At 44.5% G+C, this 18,081-nt stretch overlaps 5 protein-coding genes across 5 annotated transcripts; 3 read left to right on the top strand and 2 right to left on the bottom strand.

Annotated features, from left to right (window-relative positions):
* Positions 1-901: 901 nt before the first annotated feature.
* On the top strand, positions 902-1,987 carry N7483_003549 (uncharacterized protein; the record flags this gene model as incomplete). The annotated part of the gene is made up of 3 exons (XM_057086986.1): positions 902-977; positions 1,046-1,371; positions 1,439-1,987. The coding sequence occupies 3 exons, from the start codon at positions 902-904 to the stop codon at positions 1,985-1,987; spliced, it is 951 nt and encodes a 316-aa protein (XP_056946815.1).
* Positions 1,988-2,376: 389 nt separating this feature from the next.
* glpV (glycogen phosphorylase) lies at positions 2,377-5,460 on the bottom strand (the record flags this gene model as incomplete). Its single annotated transcript, XM_057086985.1, has 8 exons — positions 2,377-2,784; positions 2,853-4,618; positions 4,674-4,751; positions 4,810-4,913; positions 4,972-5,033; positions 5,095-5,130; positions 5,193-5,205; positions 5,267-5,460. The coding sequence occupies 8 exons, from the start codon at positions 5,458-5,460 to the stop codon at positions 2,377-2,379; spliced, it is 2,661 nt and encodes an 886-aa protein (XP_056946814.1).
* Positions 5,461-7,418: 1,958 nt separating this feature from the next.
* Positions 7,419-7,822, top strand: N7483_003547 (uncharacterized protein; the record flags this gene model as incomplete). The annotated part of the gene is made up of 2 exons (XM_057086984.1): positions 7,419-7,474; positions 7,555-7,822. 2 exons carry the CDS (start codon positions 7,419-7,421, stop codon positions 7,820-7,822), a joined length of 324 nt encoding a protein of 107 aa, XP_056946813.1.
* Positions 7,823-8,735: 913 nt separating this feature from the next.
* gpaB (guanine nucleotide-binding protein subunit alpha gpaB) lies at positions 8,736-10,100 on the bottom strand (the record flags this gene model as incomplete). Its single annotated transcript, XM_057086983.1, has 6 exons — positions 8,736-8,835; positions 8,896-9,134; positions 9,191-9,320; positions 9,379-9,507; positions 9,561-9,906; positions 9,974-10,100. 6 exons carry the CDS (start codon positions 10,098-10,100, stop codon positions 8,736-8,738), a joined length of 1,071 nt encoding a protein of 356 aa, XP_056946812.1.
* A 6,264-nt stretch (positions 10,101-16,364) lies between these two features.
* Positions 16,365-18,004, top strand: sakA (mitogen-activated protein kinase HOG1; the record flags this gene model as incomplete). The annotated part of the gene is made up of 10 exons (XM_057086982.1): positions 16,365-16,420; positions 16,486-16,533; positions 16,602-16,731; positions 16,800-16,843; positions 16,917-17,016; positions 17,073-17,351; positions 17,413-17,430; positions 17,514-17,592; positions 17,655-17,838; positions 17,893-18,004. 10 exons carry the CDS (start codon positions 16,365-16,367, stop codon positions 18,002-18,004), a joined length of 1,050 nt encoding a protein of 349 aa, XP_056946811.1.
* Positions 18,005-18,081: the final 77 nt, after the last annotated feature.

Raw genomic sequence — 18,081 nt, 5'->3', positions numbered from 1 at the left:
ATCACAGCGGTGCCTCATCGCGGCTGAGTTCACCACAGTGACACCTCATTGCAGCCTGGTTTATCAATCAGGGCTGATCATGGCGATTTACCATGATGGTGAAGTACATGCCCTATCTCCATTGGCTCTTCAGTCATGATATTACTTGAATATTTGTCCCAATGAATGTTTTGATTTCTATTTACTATACAAAACTCGTACCATCAGTCGTTATAAAGAGAATATACCGGAGTTCCTGTACTAGTATAACATTTGAACATGAACAAGGTTGAACCTATAGTACTAAGTATGTCTCATCCATAGAACAAAGACACAGAAGTTCAGAATATAAGAATCAATGAAGTTGGGGCTAGCATTATAGCATAAATGGATCATTTAGACAAAGAATTAAATAGAATTAAATAATATTTGTTCTATTTAGTTCCAAATTTAACCAACAGTTAACTACTGAGTATTTCTATAGTTAACACGACATGTAAAAAGCCCTATGACCACATTCTCCACTTCTGGCAGCAGAATCCACCAATCTTCATGTTTCTTCGGCTTCGGAAACCAATTTTGTTCATTTTCGGGTCTGGATCATAAAGCCTCACGGTTTCCCGGTCCAATTCAACCAATAATATCATACTTATCCGGTAGTTCATCCATATCCTACGTTGTTGATATCGTGTCCACTCTATGGCTTCGACCCACTATGATATCGAATTCTCTTCTACGTCATACTCTTGATCTTGATCTGGATTCTGGATTTGCCACAAAACCAGGTCTCTTATAGATATAGTGAATTCTATAACCTTGTTAAATGATCACTTCTTTCCCTTTATTCATCCTTTTATTCCTTTTCGTCTTTATTTTTACCCTTTACTCCGAGTCCAGGAAAGAGATCAGCTATATCTTGAAAATGACCAACTCGAACTTCAAGCCCAATGAGGCTACTATTTTCACATCACAAAAGAGAAAGATTATTATCTTTTCTGGTATGAATAACCCATGCCTACATCATTTGAACCCATATCTAATTCCTATTAACCTAATTCCTACATAGACTTCGATGGCACAATCTTCATGCAAGATACAGGCCACATCCTCTTCGATAATCACGGTTGCGGCGAAGAAGCCCGTACAAAACTAGACGAACAGATCAAAAATGGCGAGCGATCTTTTCGCGAAGTCTCCGAGGAGATGTGGGGATCCCTAAACATCCCATTTGACGATGGTTTCATCGTTATGGAAAAGACCCTAGAAATCGATCCTGGATTCAGCGAGTTCCATCAATATTGTATTGCGAATGGATTCCCATTCAATGTTATCAGTGCAGGACTAAGACCCGTTCTTCGTCGTGTACTTGATACATTCCTTGGAGAAGCAGCTGTATGATCCCAACTTGAAAATTGACTCATTATTTCCCTCCAAGTCGACTAACAATATGGATTTCCAGTCCTCCTCAATCGATATCGTCGCCAATGACGCAACTATCAAAGACGACGGTTCCTGGAAACCTATCTGGCGTCACGACACAGAACTAGGACACGACAAAGCCTTATCTGTGAACGAAGCCCGCGTCGCCGCACAAGCAGAATGTCTTCCAGATGAAATGCCCTCAATCGTTTTTATTGGTGACGGAGTCTCGGATTTACCAGCTGCGCGCGAAGCAGATGTACTATTTGCGCGTCGTGGTCTTCGATTGGAGGAATATTGTATCGAACATGGCATTGCGTATACGCCTTTTGATACCTTTTCGGATATTAAGGCTGAGATTCAGAAACTTAGTGCTGAGGACCAGGCTAAGACTGGCGGTGTTGGTAAACCTGTTAGGTATAATCCGCGTGCGAACCTTTGGAGACGCATTTCTAGTAAGGAGGCTGTGCCGACGCTTATGGCTGCTGCTACACCTTCCAGGGAGGAGAAGATGTTTCTTTGGCCTGAGACTTTCTCGGAGGAGAGGCCTAGTACCATCCAGGAGCGTGAAGAGACTGTCGCAGCTTAATACGTTCAAGTTTGTTCCGTGGAAAGATTTTCTTATTTGGAGGCTTTCATGATTTATGGCTTCTGTTTGGATTCAAGTTGACTTTTGCGATCATGATTGTGCATGGGATGGTGTTGGAGTGATAGATGTATCCCAGTCATCGTTTTTTTAACGTTTTACAATAGAAATACTACGTATAATTTCCAAAAGCATTTATTATAAGTTACATACCACTACTAGTGCCCAGATGGACAGAAAACTTGCAGTATTCCAAGGGATCAAAATAAGACTTCATTGATAAATGAATGGCTGTTTAAAAATTTCTCCGAGTCTGCAATGCAAGGAATGTGATTACACGAATGAGAAAACAGAAACATTAAGAAACTAGAAGAAAAAAAAGCTGATCGAGCTTATTCTTTGACGTTAAGAGGCTCAACATTCCAGATACTGTCCGCATACTCGTTAATAACGCGGTCAGTAGAGAAGAATCCCATGCGGGCGACGCTGGTAATGGACTTCGCAAGCCACTCATCTTGATTCTTGAATGCTTCGTCAACCATCCCGTGGGTAGTGATGTACGAGTTGAAGTCATCAGAGACAAGATAGTAATCACCATGCTCAACAATGGACGAGATGAGAGCTTCAAAGTTCTTAGCATCGCCGAACATACCGCCCTTGATGGCCTCAAACACCTTAGCAAGGTGAGGATCAACCTGGAAATCGCCATAGAAGTGACGATGACGAAGGTCCTCAACATCTTCAGCCAGGTTTCCGAAGAGGAAGATATTCTGCTCGCCGATTTCGCGTGTGATTTCAATCTATGGGTGCAAAAATAGATTAGCTTTTTCCATCGGTGCCTAAATATTCTTGTCTAAAGAAAACTCACGTTGGCTCCGTCACAAGTGCCAATGATCAGGCCTCCGTTCATCACAAACTTCATGTTACTGGTACCACTGCCCTCCGTACCAGCAGTGGAGATATGTTCACTGATATCAGAGGCGGGGCAGATGATTTCTGCCTTGCTGACATTGTAGTCCTCAATGAAGATCACCTTCAAGAGGTCACCAATATCAGCGTCTTGATTCACCACCGTGGAGACCTTGTTGATCAAATGAATGATGGTCTTAGCCATCCAGTAGCCAGGAGCAGCCTTGCCACCAATGATGGAGACACGAGGCACCACCTTCTTCCTCTCTTCCGCGGACATCGCCTTCAGAGTCAGATACCGGTGAATGACTCCAAAGATGTTGAGCTGCTGGCGCTTGTACTCGTGGATACGCTTGACCTGTACATCAAACAGAGAAGTTGGGTTGACCTTGTATCCAGTAGTCTGCTGAATGAAATTGGCCAGGCGAATCTTGTTTTGCGTCTTAATGTTGGACCATTCTGCGCGGAACTCCTTGTCATCCACAAAGCTCTCCAAGTTGTCCAGCAGAGTGAGATCGGTCAAGAACTCATGGCCACCAAGCTTCTTTGCGATCAAAGCTGAGAGAGCAGGGTTGGCTTGGTGCAGCCAACGCCGGGGAGTGACACCGTTTGTCACATTCATGAAACGATCTGGGCCATAAATAGCGACGAAGTCCTTGAACAGAGTTGACTTGAGGAGATCGGAGTGCAGCTCGGCGACACCGTTGACTTTGTGGGATCCAATGATCGCCAAATAAGCCATCCGCACCATTTGGGGGTGCGACTCTTCAATGATGGAGACACGCGATAGGATCTCACGGTCATTGGGGAACTTCTTCTCAACGGACTGTAAAAAGTAGAGATTTATGTCATAGATGATCTGCAGGTGTCGCGGGAGCAGGTTCTGAACCAGAGGAACAGACCATTTCTCCAGAGCCTCCGGAAGCACAGTGTGGTTGGTGTATCCAAAGGTTTTGGTCACAATGTTCCAAGCCTCGTCCCATTCGAGGCCTTCAAGATCAATCAAGATGCGTTGAAGCTCAACGATAGCCAGAGTGGGGTGAGTGTCATTGAGCTGGATAGCGACCTGGTCGGGGAATTCGCTCCATGCTCGATTGGTTTTCTTGAATCGCCGAACAATGTCATGCAAAGAAGCAGCGCACCAGAAGTATTGTTGCTTCAAGCGGAGCTCTTTACCTCGCTCCAGATTATCGTTGGGGTACAAGACAGCCGAGATGGTCTCTGCCCGCTGTTGGTCCGCCACAGCACTTTCATAGTCACCGGCATTAAATTTCTGGAAATCAAATTCTCCACTGCTGGCCTTACTCGACCAGAGTCGCAGGTTATTTGTTGTCTTGGTACCGAACCCAGGGATCGGCACATCGTAGGCGACAGCCTGGACGATTTCGCCGCCTTCCCAGGAGTGCACGATCTTACCATTCGCATCTTGAATATTGTTCACACGACCATAGAATTGAATGTCGACCGTGATTTCGTGCCGCGGGAATTCCCAAGGGTTATTATCAAGCCAGTAGTCGGGGATTTCTACCTGGTATCCATCAACAATTTCTTGTTTAAAGATTCCATAGCGGTATCGCAAGCCGTACCCCCAGGCTGGATAGTTAAGGGTCGCCATGCTGTCCAAAAAGCAAGCTGCGAGACGTCCAAGACCACCATTTCCGAGAGCAGCATCATGTTCTTGATTAATGACGTCCTCAATACGGAAACCAAGGTCCTTCAGTCCCTCTGTCGAATTGTGAGTGACTCGAATTGGAAAGGATATGTGTCTGGTGTCACCAACCTCGAGCAGAGTCTTTCTGTCCCACATTAAGCATCGCATTGTCCAGAGCACGACCCATCAAAAATTCGAGAGACAGATCTAACAGACGTTAGTTCATTGAGACGAGCCACTAGCTCCGAGAAGAGTTGGAGCTTACAGTAGACCCTCTTCTGGTCGGTTAAAGTCTGACGCTGCTGTGTCTTGTTCCATTCGATGATCAATCGGTCTCTGAACGCAAGAGCTGTACCGGAATAAGCCGCACTAGAGATGTCAGCACTTGTTGTTCAAAGGTAAAATTTGAACCACAATGGATACACACTGTTCGTCACAATTGTAAAGAGATCGAGCCAATGTGGTTTCGATGTGGCGGACGAGTTCTTTCTATAAAGGAAATATAAGTCAGCCAGGTATGTTGCATACAGTTCTCTGGGTTGGAACTTACCTCGAATTCCTCCTTAGTCTTGAACTCCGAAGCGGACTGTGAAAATGAAATGTGAGCTCAGATTGACACTGGATTGAGTTTTCCTAGTTCAATCTTACATGATTGCGCCATCTTCAATACCTCATCAGTCAGTTTTCTATAACCTCATGGTGACTGGAAAGACAAAACTCACGCCTCTCGCAGGGGTTCTGGGATACTAGCTTCAACGCTCTTAATCTCCGAAGCTCCAAACCCAGTAAATGTCCGCTTATGCTTCGGGCGGCTAAATCCCGGTCCCACTGGACCTTGAAGATCCGCAATGGGTGCGCCAACAGAAGGGCGACGTTCACGGCGTGGTTCAGCAGGAGCAGAAGCACTGGCAGACATAATGAGGAATGAAGTACAAAAATGTCAGAAGATCAAGTCAGTTGGAAGAAGCTTAAGAGAGAAGAAAAAAAGAGGAGAAAAAGAGAAAGAGGGGAGAAGTAAGGTAACACGATCTGGGTTTTTTGAGAGGGGAAGTTGCAGCACACCAAAAGTCGTCCGAGCGATGATTGCCCAATGCGGGTTCAGGTACTTACTTACTGTACTATATACAGGGCACCTTCCAAGGTTTTATGCCTACACATATGCACATGTGCATACTACTAATTATGTGCCCAGGTGGTCCCATGCACGTTTTCTGTTCTTTCCTTCATCTCATACGTCAGATATAGAAGGAAACCACGGATAAAGCTCAAGTGGATCAATCCAACAACGGTCTGGATCTTATCGGGAGGGCTCGAGCCTATATACGACGTGGTCTGTGTTGCATCTTTTCCTTGCTTTCCACTCATTTTAATGCATTATTAGGATAGACTCGGTCCGAAGTTTGTCGTTTGAATGTATAAAGGTAAGAATCCCCGCATCATGCCACCTCTAATAACTTGAATTAGATCATCCATCCTGCATGGCGTATGCCGGAATCCCAGTGGGGCGAGGATCGGGGGTTGGATACCGATCATCTCCGCAGTCTATCAAATGCGTCGATCAATTCATGTTCATGCAGGTGGATCCGGGGACTTATCGGTTGTAACCTGGTATCAATTAAGGCACTATCAATTGATCTTATTTCTGTTATCATTTTATCATTTTATCCGAGATCATGATCATTTGGTTCCATGGAAGGAGTTGATATCATCTGAATCCGGTAGAACGGAATCAATGGGCCCATTGATACGCGAGAAACCTGATTCATGACAGATATCAGTCCATGCAATATTGATTTGAATATCTACTCAGGATTATAGGGAAATACCTTGGAAATTACCATCAATTATGAACATTCAAGTTCAAGTTTGAATGGCATTAAGCTCTTCGATGCCTTGACGTCGTTGCAAAATCCCAGAATGACACCATCACATATCTACCCCTTGATTCGAGCCAATGTTGAATTCCTTTCCTCGTTGATCTGATTGAGTCTCTTGAAATCTAAATACACGGACTTCTATTCCTGCCAAGGGCCGAGACCAATATGGGTCCAAACCAGCTTGACCCCAAAGGATGATGATCCACCTGGAGGAATCCATAACGTAAGAGAAGAGATGGTACTCGGAGATTGGAGAGCCTCATAAATGATTTGAACCTTTCAATGAGATATACTAATGTCATTTTCTCTCTCTCTCTTATTCAGCTACTTCAAAACATTTTATTCTAGAAGTCCCTACACCAGCCCAGCTCTTTGAGTGTACCTGGCACTAGTAGCCCAGGCTGACCACCGGAGGGTCCAAATCGTACCTAAATTCGAAAGCTTTAACACAATGTATTGACCCTCATTTTCATCGATTTAAATTCTCACGAATATCATCTTGGTTTTATACAAAATCACTTTATTCAAGTCATGTGATAGTAGACAGGTCACAGAGGCTATCCTTGCCCCGCGTTCTGCGCCTCCAGGCTGCCATCACTACTAGCAAAGTCACGGTCAAGATAATAATTCCCATTCTTTAGAATTCAGTCAGATATTCTCTCCAAACTAATTTCAAGGTTGTTTTGAAATACCTCTAGTCCGACAGGATATCGACTATCCACCTTGTCTAATGGCACTTCCACTGGAACTTTTTATCCCGCCCTGTATTCACACTCCAGCCACCCAGCAACACAATCCACCATCCGATCAGCCTCTCAGAATTTCAATTGAAGGCCCCATAGTGGCCATCAAAAGGCTTTCCCCTCATACGACCTGGAACTTGGAGCCCCGACATTCTGAAGAACGGAAATTTCCCCAGCAAGCAGGTCCAGAGCTAGCACGATTGACTTTCTAAGCTCTATATGGACGGGATTTTCGTCTAGATCTGGTAGATGATATGGTCGTACGGCATGAATTTTTGAGTTGGATAGATAAGAAACCCCCTCCTGAGGCGTAAGTTTGCGTCGATATCCTAAAAGGACATCTAGCTCAGCTATACCATGATCTCTATAGCTAATTGCGTTCATAATTAGACCGATGGACTATTACGGTGTAACATTCGACCATCTCGTCCCAGATAATGATACCAATCCCGAGGTTTTACAAATCAATATCACTGAGGTTGAGAATGATGGTGGTGTTGATGCAAACGCATGGCATTTATTTCCTGTTGATCCGGCTGAGTACATTGGCGAGAAAGTACTCGCTGTGCCACGATGTTGTCAGAAGAGGAAGGGGACCCAGGATCAAGGGCGAGTTAATATGCTTGTGAATGAGAGAGTTACCAATAGAAGGAACTGAAAATAGCAAACTTGAATATCATTTCAATGGTGTTTCAACTTGACAATCATGTCCACTTCTGGGTTTCAATTTTAAATCGACTATAGTATAACACATGTGCACCTACGCGAGAAGAATTATATAGGTCATGAAAATCGGTTAATGAGCTAGTCGCTGGAGAACCGGAGTACATAAATCTCAGATAAATAAAACATCAGATGCATCAAATCGCTCGAGGCGCTGTTGCAACGCATTGAAGAAGGCCCATAGAAAAAGGCAAGATCAAAAGAACATGGCTGGAAAATAAAAACACGATAGGTCAATCCGCCGTACTATGCATCAGACAGGCTGAAAAAAAAAGGTTGTAAAATCCGAAGTCTGGATCTGAATAGTGACACAATTTACAAACCAACGAAAAAGAAAGCCAGGATCAAGGGGAAGCAATAGTAGTGACATACACTCGAGGGCGGAAGCCATCGACTTTTGAGGAGGGGTAGAGGATGGAGAGATTGAGAGATTGAGAAGAAAAGAGGTTCCTCGTTTCAAGAGCGAAAGGTATTTGAAGATATAGCAAATGAAGATTGAATAAAGAGAGGAAACATAGGCAGCACAGAGCCATGCCCAATCGTCACCCGAGACCATTCTCGGGGAAAAGGGACTTTGTAGATACCAAATTGGGGGTATCACATAACCAGCGCCAGAAATATTATCCAAGGTGAAAAGCACCGTGAACGCCTAGAGCTGGTCCGAAGTCAAGAACGAAGAAATCAATGGTCAAATTTGGGGTATTGGGACCGTAAAGCAGAGAGAGGGTGAGAAGAATGAGGAGAGCCGGTGGATGATGGGTTTCCCAGCCAGGCAAGGTAGCGAGGTCATTGAAAGAAGAAGATATCAGGCGGTGGCGAGATTGAAGTTTGTATAATCACAAAGCAGTTTATAGGATACCAGAATCCTTCAAGGCATTCTGCAGAATCGTTTCTTTAACCGCTGCAAAGACAAGTCGGATATTTGTGGTGTCGGTTGCTTGGGTCAGACTGAGGTTTGAAAAGTTAGGACATGGTGCTTCATTTCACAGGAGAACTGATCAAGCTTACTGAGGATAGAGATTGAGGTGTGCTCGATTCACTTGATTGAATCGCCAAAGAAGATACTTGGCGGCACGATTGACATCATTGCCACCAGAGTAATCTGGGAAGTAATTGTTCAATGGCGAGCGAGGAAGTTTTTGCCGGAAGAGATCGACTTTATTGAGGAAGAGGATGATACTTGTTCGCATGAACCATCGGGAGTTGACTACCGAGTCAAAGAGAACCAAGCTCTCCATCATCCGATTCTGCCAGGTTGTAAGTATGCATAGCAGACAAGAGGGTACTAGTGATTTGATCATACCTGATTGCTTTCTTCCAGCAAATTTTGGTCGTATTCACTCAAAGCAACGCAGAAAATAATCGATGTTACGTTCTCGAAGCAATGGATCCATTTCTTCCGCTCACTCCTTTGGCCGCCGACATCGAACATGCTACCGAGTGAATTAGTGAATATTCCGAAGCAATATGGAATAGAAATTTTTGACATACTGTATACTTAATTGCCCCATTGTGAAGCGTGTTTCATAAATACCAGTGGTCTTGGTTCTGGCTCTAAGCACATCTGAAACATTGGGGGTGTAGTCTGAGGATGTTATTCGCTTGGCTTCGTCGAAAAAGCTAGTTTTGTGTTAACGGATCGGTCAATCAACCAGGGCGAATTTCCAACGTACTATGGGGCCGAGTCCATTAAGTAGAACTCATTTTGACGCTCCAAGACTGTAGAGGTGCAAGGGTCGTTCCATAAATACGTCACCGCATCGCCCACCTTCGCATCTAACGGTGTATTGGGGTCGGGGTCGACATGATACTCGTCCAGGTAAGTGAGGTAATCCTTCACTTTCTGGCTGGAAGGCTCCAAATTGAAAAGGCGATAGCCCTCAATGAGCGCCTTGGCGCAATCGATGAGGTTCTTGAAAACGGTTAAGCGATATAAGGCCAGCTCTTCAACCGAGTATCCATTTTGATGGATAATCTTCATCTGTTTAACGATCGTCGACTTTCCACTTTCACCAGACCCTAGGTTTACAAATTAATAAATACTCCCATCGCGCAAGCGCAAACTAAGTGCGAAGGGGCCACTCACCTAGTAGGAGAATCTTGCATTCCCTGCGTAACCGCCTTGAATCCTCCTCGAGCTTTCGATCGATCATCTGACTCCGTTTCTTCTGTTCCGCATCCTCCGTATTCTCGCCGCTGAAACACTGCCCCATGGTGACGAGTTGATCTCACAATGCTAGATTAGCAAGGAGAAGCAAAGACCCCGTCCACCGCGCGCAGAAAGCGATCGGTATCAGCCGGGATGGCCGAAGCCTGTCGATTGAGGAAGTCCTGCCACACACAAACGAGTCAAGGGAACAAGCGGTGCCGTCCGGGAAGAGATAGCGGATGGCTTGCGATAAGTGAAAATTCGCAGGAATCGTATTTCGGTGAGCGGAGGAGAAGGCGGGGGTTGGGATCAAAGGGTTTCAGCGAACTTGTGACAGGCGGAAAGTTTCGCAGATGGGGTCAGCGAGTGCCGGTGGGATGATCGGGGGTAGGTGGTCTCGGCGAAGAATTGATATAGATAGAAATGTATTTCTGGAGGGTCTTTGAGTTGAGCTGGATGGTTCAAGAGGTGTCAAATCAGTGCGACCATCGTCATGCTGGGGTGAGTGGAGATGCCAGGAGGGAATGGGGTAAAGAAACGTGAGTCTTACCCAAGCGTCGCCCGGTAATTACGGGGGAGTTTTCGTACCGTTGAATACCCTTATTTTCCCGCTTTTTTTCTTATTTTTTTTTTTCTCTTTCTAATAAAATTTATAATAACCTTGTAATAATTGTAGAGTTTTTGAGGGGTTTTATTCTACTTGGGTTAATATGAGGTTTACTCCGTACTTGAGGGGGGAATTATAGGGATTCGGGGGCCATAATTTTTTTGCTTTTCTTTTCATCTTGGAACTAAGCGCTCAAGAAGGACTTCATTTAATGCTGGGGGCCGTATCAGGGGCAACCACATGTAGCATCAACGGGGCCAGAATGAGATCAGGCTGAGTCAGAATGAATTCCAAAAATATGATCACCATGTTGACATTGAGATACATGTGAGGCTCAGTGATGTATCCCTCGTGGGCAAGCTTGTATGAGAAACCCACCGGAGCTCGGATTAAGTGGAGAGTCGTGACGCACATGCAATCAGCTGGTACATTATGTATGATTATGTATCTCGGATTTCACGGCATTCCCCAAACCCTGGAGTACTTAGAACTGAATCCATCCATGAATGTAAGCCAATCATTACATAAGTTGCTACTCTGTATAATCTTGACTTAATTTTCTCAACATCTTCATGTAACACTGATCATGGATTGAGGATAAATCTAGTCAGACTGCTTTTTTTGGTCAGCTGCAGCTATGCTGGGAATTTAGGTAGAGTAGGTTGTCATCCCCGCAAACTATGAGTATTATCAACTGAGAGTAGTATACCTAGGTAAAAACCCTTCAAATAGGTCTACAAGAAAGAGCCTACAAATTATCCATCATATAAGATCATATTGACATGCCAGTGATACTACTAGTAGTGCCTCACACCGTTGTATATTCTTGGCATGTCATAGATGATACGCAGAAGGATAAAACATCTCCAACAAATAAAGAAAGGATTCGTCTGATTATTATCAGAATTGGTAGAACTTGATTCAGCGGAATGTATTTGAGGTAGAAGAACCGGACACTTGTAGTGAAGTGATAATAACTTGAAAATGTGAATCAAAAGTCACTGGGCAAAAGTACACATAGAAAAAGAAAGGAGGGGTAAACAAACCTACTATCAAGGCTGAAGGAAAAGAAAAAAAAGAGAAATATCTAGGTGCATCGAACACAGCTCATTGTAGTATTAGGGATTTGGAGTATAATGTCTGGGCAATATTCAATCTGAACTATAATCAATTGTTTCGGTCCAATCTTTATGTAAAAACAGATCGAATACCATAATATCGATTATTATTCTCAGTCCACTGAATAATACGTATATCATATCCGTGGGTTTACTCAAGTCCCAAGGTCAGCCCTTGAGACTGCTGGCGCTGGAGCCTCAGCTGCTCCTAACTTGAAGGTTGCATACCTACCCACATCATACTATGCAGGTACGCCATATGTTGCTAGTGCCCAGTGCCCGACTCGTGTTTTACACCTGCCAGTGCCCGGGTTTGAACATAATATCTAGCTTGGCAAGATTATCAACCTTAATCAATGTTGATCCAAATATTGGCATATTTCTAATTCTAGTTCTTACATCAATATCAGACTAGTAATTTAGTACTCATGTTGGGCCCGGTAGGTACTACCAAACAAACATTTGAAACATCTGGATTAGCAGCCCCTGATATTTAAGATGTCGGGCATACTGGTACTAGTAGTTGATATTGACATTTACATATTGATACTTCTACTTCGATCGGACGCTAGTGAGCTGGAGCTGATCAGGTAGTATGGATATGGTAGTTGATAATTTCTTTTTAATCAGGAGTCTCTGAAAGCCTATCAGATGCTGTGATTCAGTCACGGTGAGTAAAGCTGCACTTTCAAACTCCACTTTAAATACCGGAAAAGAAACCCCATATATGTAGCCTTGTGGATTGGCATACTCGTATACACCGGTCCGGTCCGCGCAGAGCGCGGAGAGCGCGGCCAACGCGATACAGCATTGGAAGGCCTGGACTCTCTCACTTTTCAAATGTTACCACCTGCCCAGACAATAGCTGTGGCTTTTGTATGCTCAAACTTGGAATTTTTGATTGGAGGGCAGGTAGATAGGATGCTTGCCTACTCCGTATACCAACTTAAAATATTAGCTTATCTAGCTTGAACTAGGCAATCCAGCCCCTATCCCGTTGGGGGATTCTCCGACATGTTTTGCATGGAAAATTTAACATGTTCGAATGTTTTATTGAATTAAAATTTCTCCGGCTCCGGTTTCTCCAAGAGTTAGATAAAAAATAAGGATACTAGTATTTCTTGAAGGCTGAGTGGGCAACATACTACGCAGGCATACTGATAGCTGAATACACAGCCATTAGTATACCGATGTATCAAAGTGGCTACCATTTCTCAAGGGAAAAATAAAATGAGTTAAAATACTACATTTTTGTTTGTTTAAACAAACCACCAGCCAGGCGGGAGTTTGTCTAGCCATAGTTCTTGGGTATCAGGAACCTTGGAAGAACTACTACCTAGTAGTTGCAGATCAAAGCAAACATTAATACTATCTAAACCTGGAGAAAGGTGAAATGATTCCTTGATTTTATGTACATTCCTCTCAATCTCATAGGTTGGTATAATTCTGACTACAAGCCAGTAAGAATGCCTGAAGGGCATTGACCGCGAGTTCGCCCACCGTGTGGTGATTTTGGACTTCAAATATTCTACTTTGCGCCAATCAAAACAGCTGTATTATCACAACATTTTAAAAGGGAAAATCCCCGGAGAGACCTGTTGAAGAAAGAAAAGTAGAGGAAAGCTTTCTGGTCAACTACCACTAGCCTGGTGTCAAGGCGTACTCCGTATGCGACTCGCCCATGTAACTAAGCTCCAACCAAGCTCCACCACAATCAACCAGGTTCAAAAGACTAGACATCAAGTTTGCAGACACAAACACAAAATGAGGTCTAATTTGACTATTTCCCACCTCGCCATGCTGTATATCAGCCTAAGAGAACTGGAATGATGGACGTACCATCGGAATGGAAATGTCTGCTCCTGTGAGCCATGCTGCGTACATAAAGCGGCTTTGAAATTCCAGGTTGGAAAAAAGAAGAAAGAAGTTCATTGACATCTTGAGGTATCCTTCATCCTCTTACCGATAGGGCCTAGCGACTTCCAGTTTTCAAAGCAATGTGGCGTCTTCTTTATTGACTCTGGGCGTAAGAGCACTATCCCAAAAATCCCACGTCTTGTGAGACTCGTTGCCCGATTGCCTTAAATACCTTGAGCATTGTTGGAATTCATCACTTTCAGTTTCACGCTTAGCTACTCAGCTACGACTTCCCCGGCGCTGCTGTTATTCTCACCGAGCTAAGTCAACGCAGATTCAACCAGCATACTATTGACCAAGGACATGGCAACTCCATCAACAATAAGGCGAAAAATCTAGGATCGCTCTCATCCACACAATTCGTCGCCTCCTCCGATACCAACAGAAGCTCCGAGTTATATGAAAGTGCGACTCGCCAATTAGAACAAACTTTGAAAGAACCTTGATCAACATGCGGTACATGTTCCAACCTTGGAAGTTACACCCCATAATTGCATACAATGGACTCAGGCCAGCTGAATGAGTTTGACGTTAACGAGGAGAAACAATATTTTTCGTCATTTATGTCAGACTCTCTTGATATAACTGTAAATTCAACGATGCTTAGTGGTCATTCATCCCAGGAAAGAGATGGTTGGTCATAAAGAAAGGATTCTTCGCAAGCTGGATTGAAAATATGCATGTTCCCCCAGCTTTTCACCTAAATCAAGATCAAACACATAAATCACAGCAACCTCAAACACAAGGACAAGCTCCGCCGCCAGCGCTACAGGAGCACCCTCTAAGACACTGGCAGCCCTTTCAACTATCAGTCTACATCGAATTGCCGCCTCTTATGTCTAGTTTCTCATGGATATACCTAGGTATTAATATATCAACAAAAGGATCGGCAAATGCCAGCGACACACATCGCTCTGATGTAGACTGAAATTTGAAAAGGCTGTCTTAGAGGGTGCTCCTGTAGCGCTAGCGGAGGAGCCTGTCCTTGTGTTTGAGATTGCTGGCGAGTTTGAACGTTGAAGTGTCACAAAGCACCTGGGTGTCTATCAAAAGTTTTCCTTTAAGGATCTACGGGTTGGAACTTGAAGTTGGCGTTCACTCAACCGGCGCAAATTGTTAAGAATTAGAATTAGAATCATGATTAATGTGAGCATTTTTTCCCTGCTAATGTTTTCATTTCCACATGATGATAGGCGGAATCTTCAATTTTCTTCCTTTGGGCCTCCTCTTAATCTCTTCTCTTCGGACCTACAAGTCGGAATTTCTATTTCAATATTTTCAATTTGTGGAATAGTTGCCCAAGTTGATACCTAGGTATTTTCAAAACGTAGTCCATTTTAGAATCAAAATTCTGCTTTTGGTATAGACTAGGACTCGGACTAATAAGGGTATGAGTGCTCAATGAATATCTCTAGACTCTAGTTGATCACTCGGGTATGTAGTCAACTGGTCAAAGAGCTCCCCTTAGGTAGCGGTGTGTTAAGTGACGAAGCGGTGCAGCTCAGTGAGCCTCCAGGGCTGAGTGCGGTCTGAAATTTACCCGGTGGGCATGTCTCTGAGCGCCCTCAGGGTCATAAAAGCAGCGGGGAGCTCACATGTGCAGATAGGAAAGCCCCACCGGAACAAGTGAAACACTACATCGATCTGAATGTTGAGTGGGGTCCTAGTAGTGGAATCATGAATGAAATACCTTAATTTCCAAGGTTCAACATTCAATGCGGAGTATCTCAACCATCGTAGTCAATCAAGTCTTGATGTAAAATCTACTAGGATGCTTGTGTACTCGGTGACTAGTAATGTATTCAGATTCCAGAATGATGTGGAGTAGGCTCCGATGGGAGGCCCAAGCCTAAAAGATAGGAAGATACCGGCTGGGGCCGCGAATGGCAGCCGCACAACACAGCAGGTGCACAGGCGATATAGACCTAAGATGGGCTAAGTGCGGCAATGACCACCTAGTACCCAGGGATTTCCAAGGTTCAAATCCAAGTTCCGAGTCTGAACCTTGAAATCCTGATATTTTCCCAGTTTTCGTGCAGGAAAAAAAAGTATGTATAGAATACTTGATAGGCCGAGATAAGTCCTGCCCATATGTGTAGTAACTGCCAGTAGAAGGATTAATATATTGTAGTATAGTATACATAGTATATATACTCATTATCAAGTGTAATCGACATCACTCAAATGGATGAACAAAACTTCAAGTTCCGGACAATCGGCCCGGTCTGGCCCTGGCCGCGTGGTGGAGGCCAAAAAACTGGGAACTGGGAACTTCAGAGCCACATTTTGCATATTTACACACAAAACATCTAACCAAGAATTCTAAATAGTATACTTAGGTATAATTGGTGGGGAAATAATAAAGAGGGAATAAAGAAGTATTGAATAATAAAAACCGATCAGGAAAATAGTCCATCTATATATAAAGTTATCTATCAAACGATCGATTTTCCCCCAGCTGAGTCAGCCAAATCGAGAAACTTGACCAGCGCCAGGAAACGTCATCGTCCTTGTTTTCTGCTTCGCAGTAGGGCCCTTTTCCCCACATCACTTTCCAACCCACCACTCGTGCCCCTTTCCCTCTCCGGTTCATTACCTTTGCAGTTCAAGTTAATATTTTTTTTCTCTTTTACACCTCTCGTTGAATATCTCCCTTCGTGTGGTTTCTGACCCCTCCACTCTCAAAATGGCGGAATTTGTACGATCTCAGATCTTTGGTACTACTTTTGAGATCACGAGCCGGTGCGCATCCCTCAAGCTTTCAGGGGTTCAGAGACAAATTTGAGAATCAAGACTAAGTTTCTTAGGTATACGGACTTGCAGCCGGTGGGCATGGGCGCCTTTGGGCTGGTCTGGTGGGATATCACCCTCTTTACGCGCTTTTGCGGATCTCGCCGCTAACACGATATGCGCTATGAAACAGCTCCGCGCGAGACCAATTGACCGGTCAACCGGTAGCGGTCAAAAAGATCATGAAGCCCTTCAGCACGCCCGTCCTGTCAAAGCGTACCTACCGTGAACTGAAGCTGCTGAAGCACCTCCGTCACGAAAACGTGAGCCTACCCCGCCCCCCCACTTCGGTACCATTGTGGCGCGCGCCGGGACTGACAATTCATCACAGATCATCAGCTTGAGCGATATTTTTATTTCCCCGCTAGAGGATATGTATGTGTCAGATTTGCTTAAATTGGGGATTAGTCTGTATCAAAATAAGAGGAGGCCATACTGATGACGACAGTTACTTTGTTACCGAACTCCTGGGAACCGATCTCCACCGCCTCTTGACATCTCGACCCCTGGAGAAGCAGTTCATCCAGTACTTCCTCTACCAAATTCTTGTAGGTTTGAAAATTTGCTTGGGAGTATGCGGATGGGTCCACTGACTTCTTGACAGCGCGGATTGAAATATGTGCACTCTGCCGGAGTGGTCCACCGTGACCTCAAGCCCAGTAACATCCTAATTAATGAGAACTGTGATCTGAAGATTTGTGACTTTGGTCTGGCCCGAATCCAGGATCCGCAGATGACTGGCTATGTTTCAACACGGTACTACCGAGCCCCCGAGATCATGCTTACTTGGCAAAAGTACGACGTGGAGGTAGACATTTGGAGCGCGGGCTGCATTTTTGCCGAAATGCTGGAGGGCAAGCCTCTTTTCCCCGGAAAGGACCATGTGAATCAGTTCTCGATCATCACCGAGCTTCTGGGTACTCCCCCCAGATGATGTGATTCAGACCATCTGCAGCGAAAATGTGAGTGCAAAATTCAAAGCGAGAACTCATTTTCGGCGTGTTCTCTTGTGTTTTCTCCTGGTATCCAGAGCTAATGAATATAGACTCTTCGCTTTGTCAAGTCCTTACCGAAACGCGAACGCGTACCTCTCGCAAACAAGTTCCGAAATGCCGATGCGGATGGTTAGTGTATACTCGATTACCGAAAATCCACCTTAAATCGAAACTAACTTTGCCGTTTGCAGCCGTTGACCTCCTAGAGCGAATGCTGGTTTTCGACCCGAAGAAGCGAATCCGAGCCGGAGAAGCGCTGGCGCACGAGTACCTGGCCCCCTACCACGATCCCACCGACGAGCCCGTTGCCCAAGAAAAGTTCGACTGGTCATTCAATGATGCAGACCTCCCGGTAGACACCTGGAAGATCATGATGTAGGTTTTTGTGAAGATCTATAAGCTGTTCAGTTTTGCTTATCGCAAATATAGGTACTCGGAGATCCTTGATTTCCACAACATTGAGCAGGGCACCGAAGCAGGACAAGCTCTTGTCCCCGGTCAAGTGCCGCATGGAAGTGCTACAGCACAGAGCTTCGCATAAAATCTCAGCGTTGGGATCTTTTCCTTTTTAATTTCATTTCTATCGATTTGATATTATTTATTGTTTTTTTCTTCTTT

The sequence above is a fragment of the Penicillium malachiteum genome, assembly GCF_028827825.1.
Source record: "Penicillium malachiteum strain IBT 17515 chromosome Unknown utg000002l:1.0-8849297.0:1.0-8852440.0, whole genome shotgun sequence".
Taxonomy (NCBI): domain Eukaryota; kingdom Fungi; phylum Ascomycota; class Eurotiomycetes; order Eurotiales; family Aspergillaceae; genus Penicillium; species Penicillium malachiteum.
This window is presented reverse-complemented; position numbering and strand designations above follow the sequence as displayed.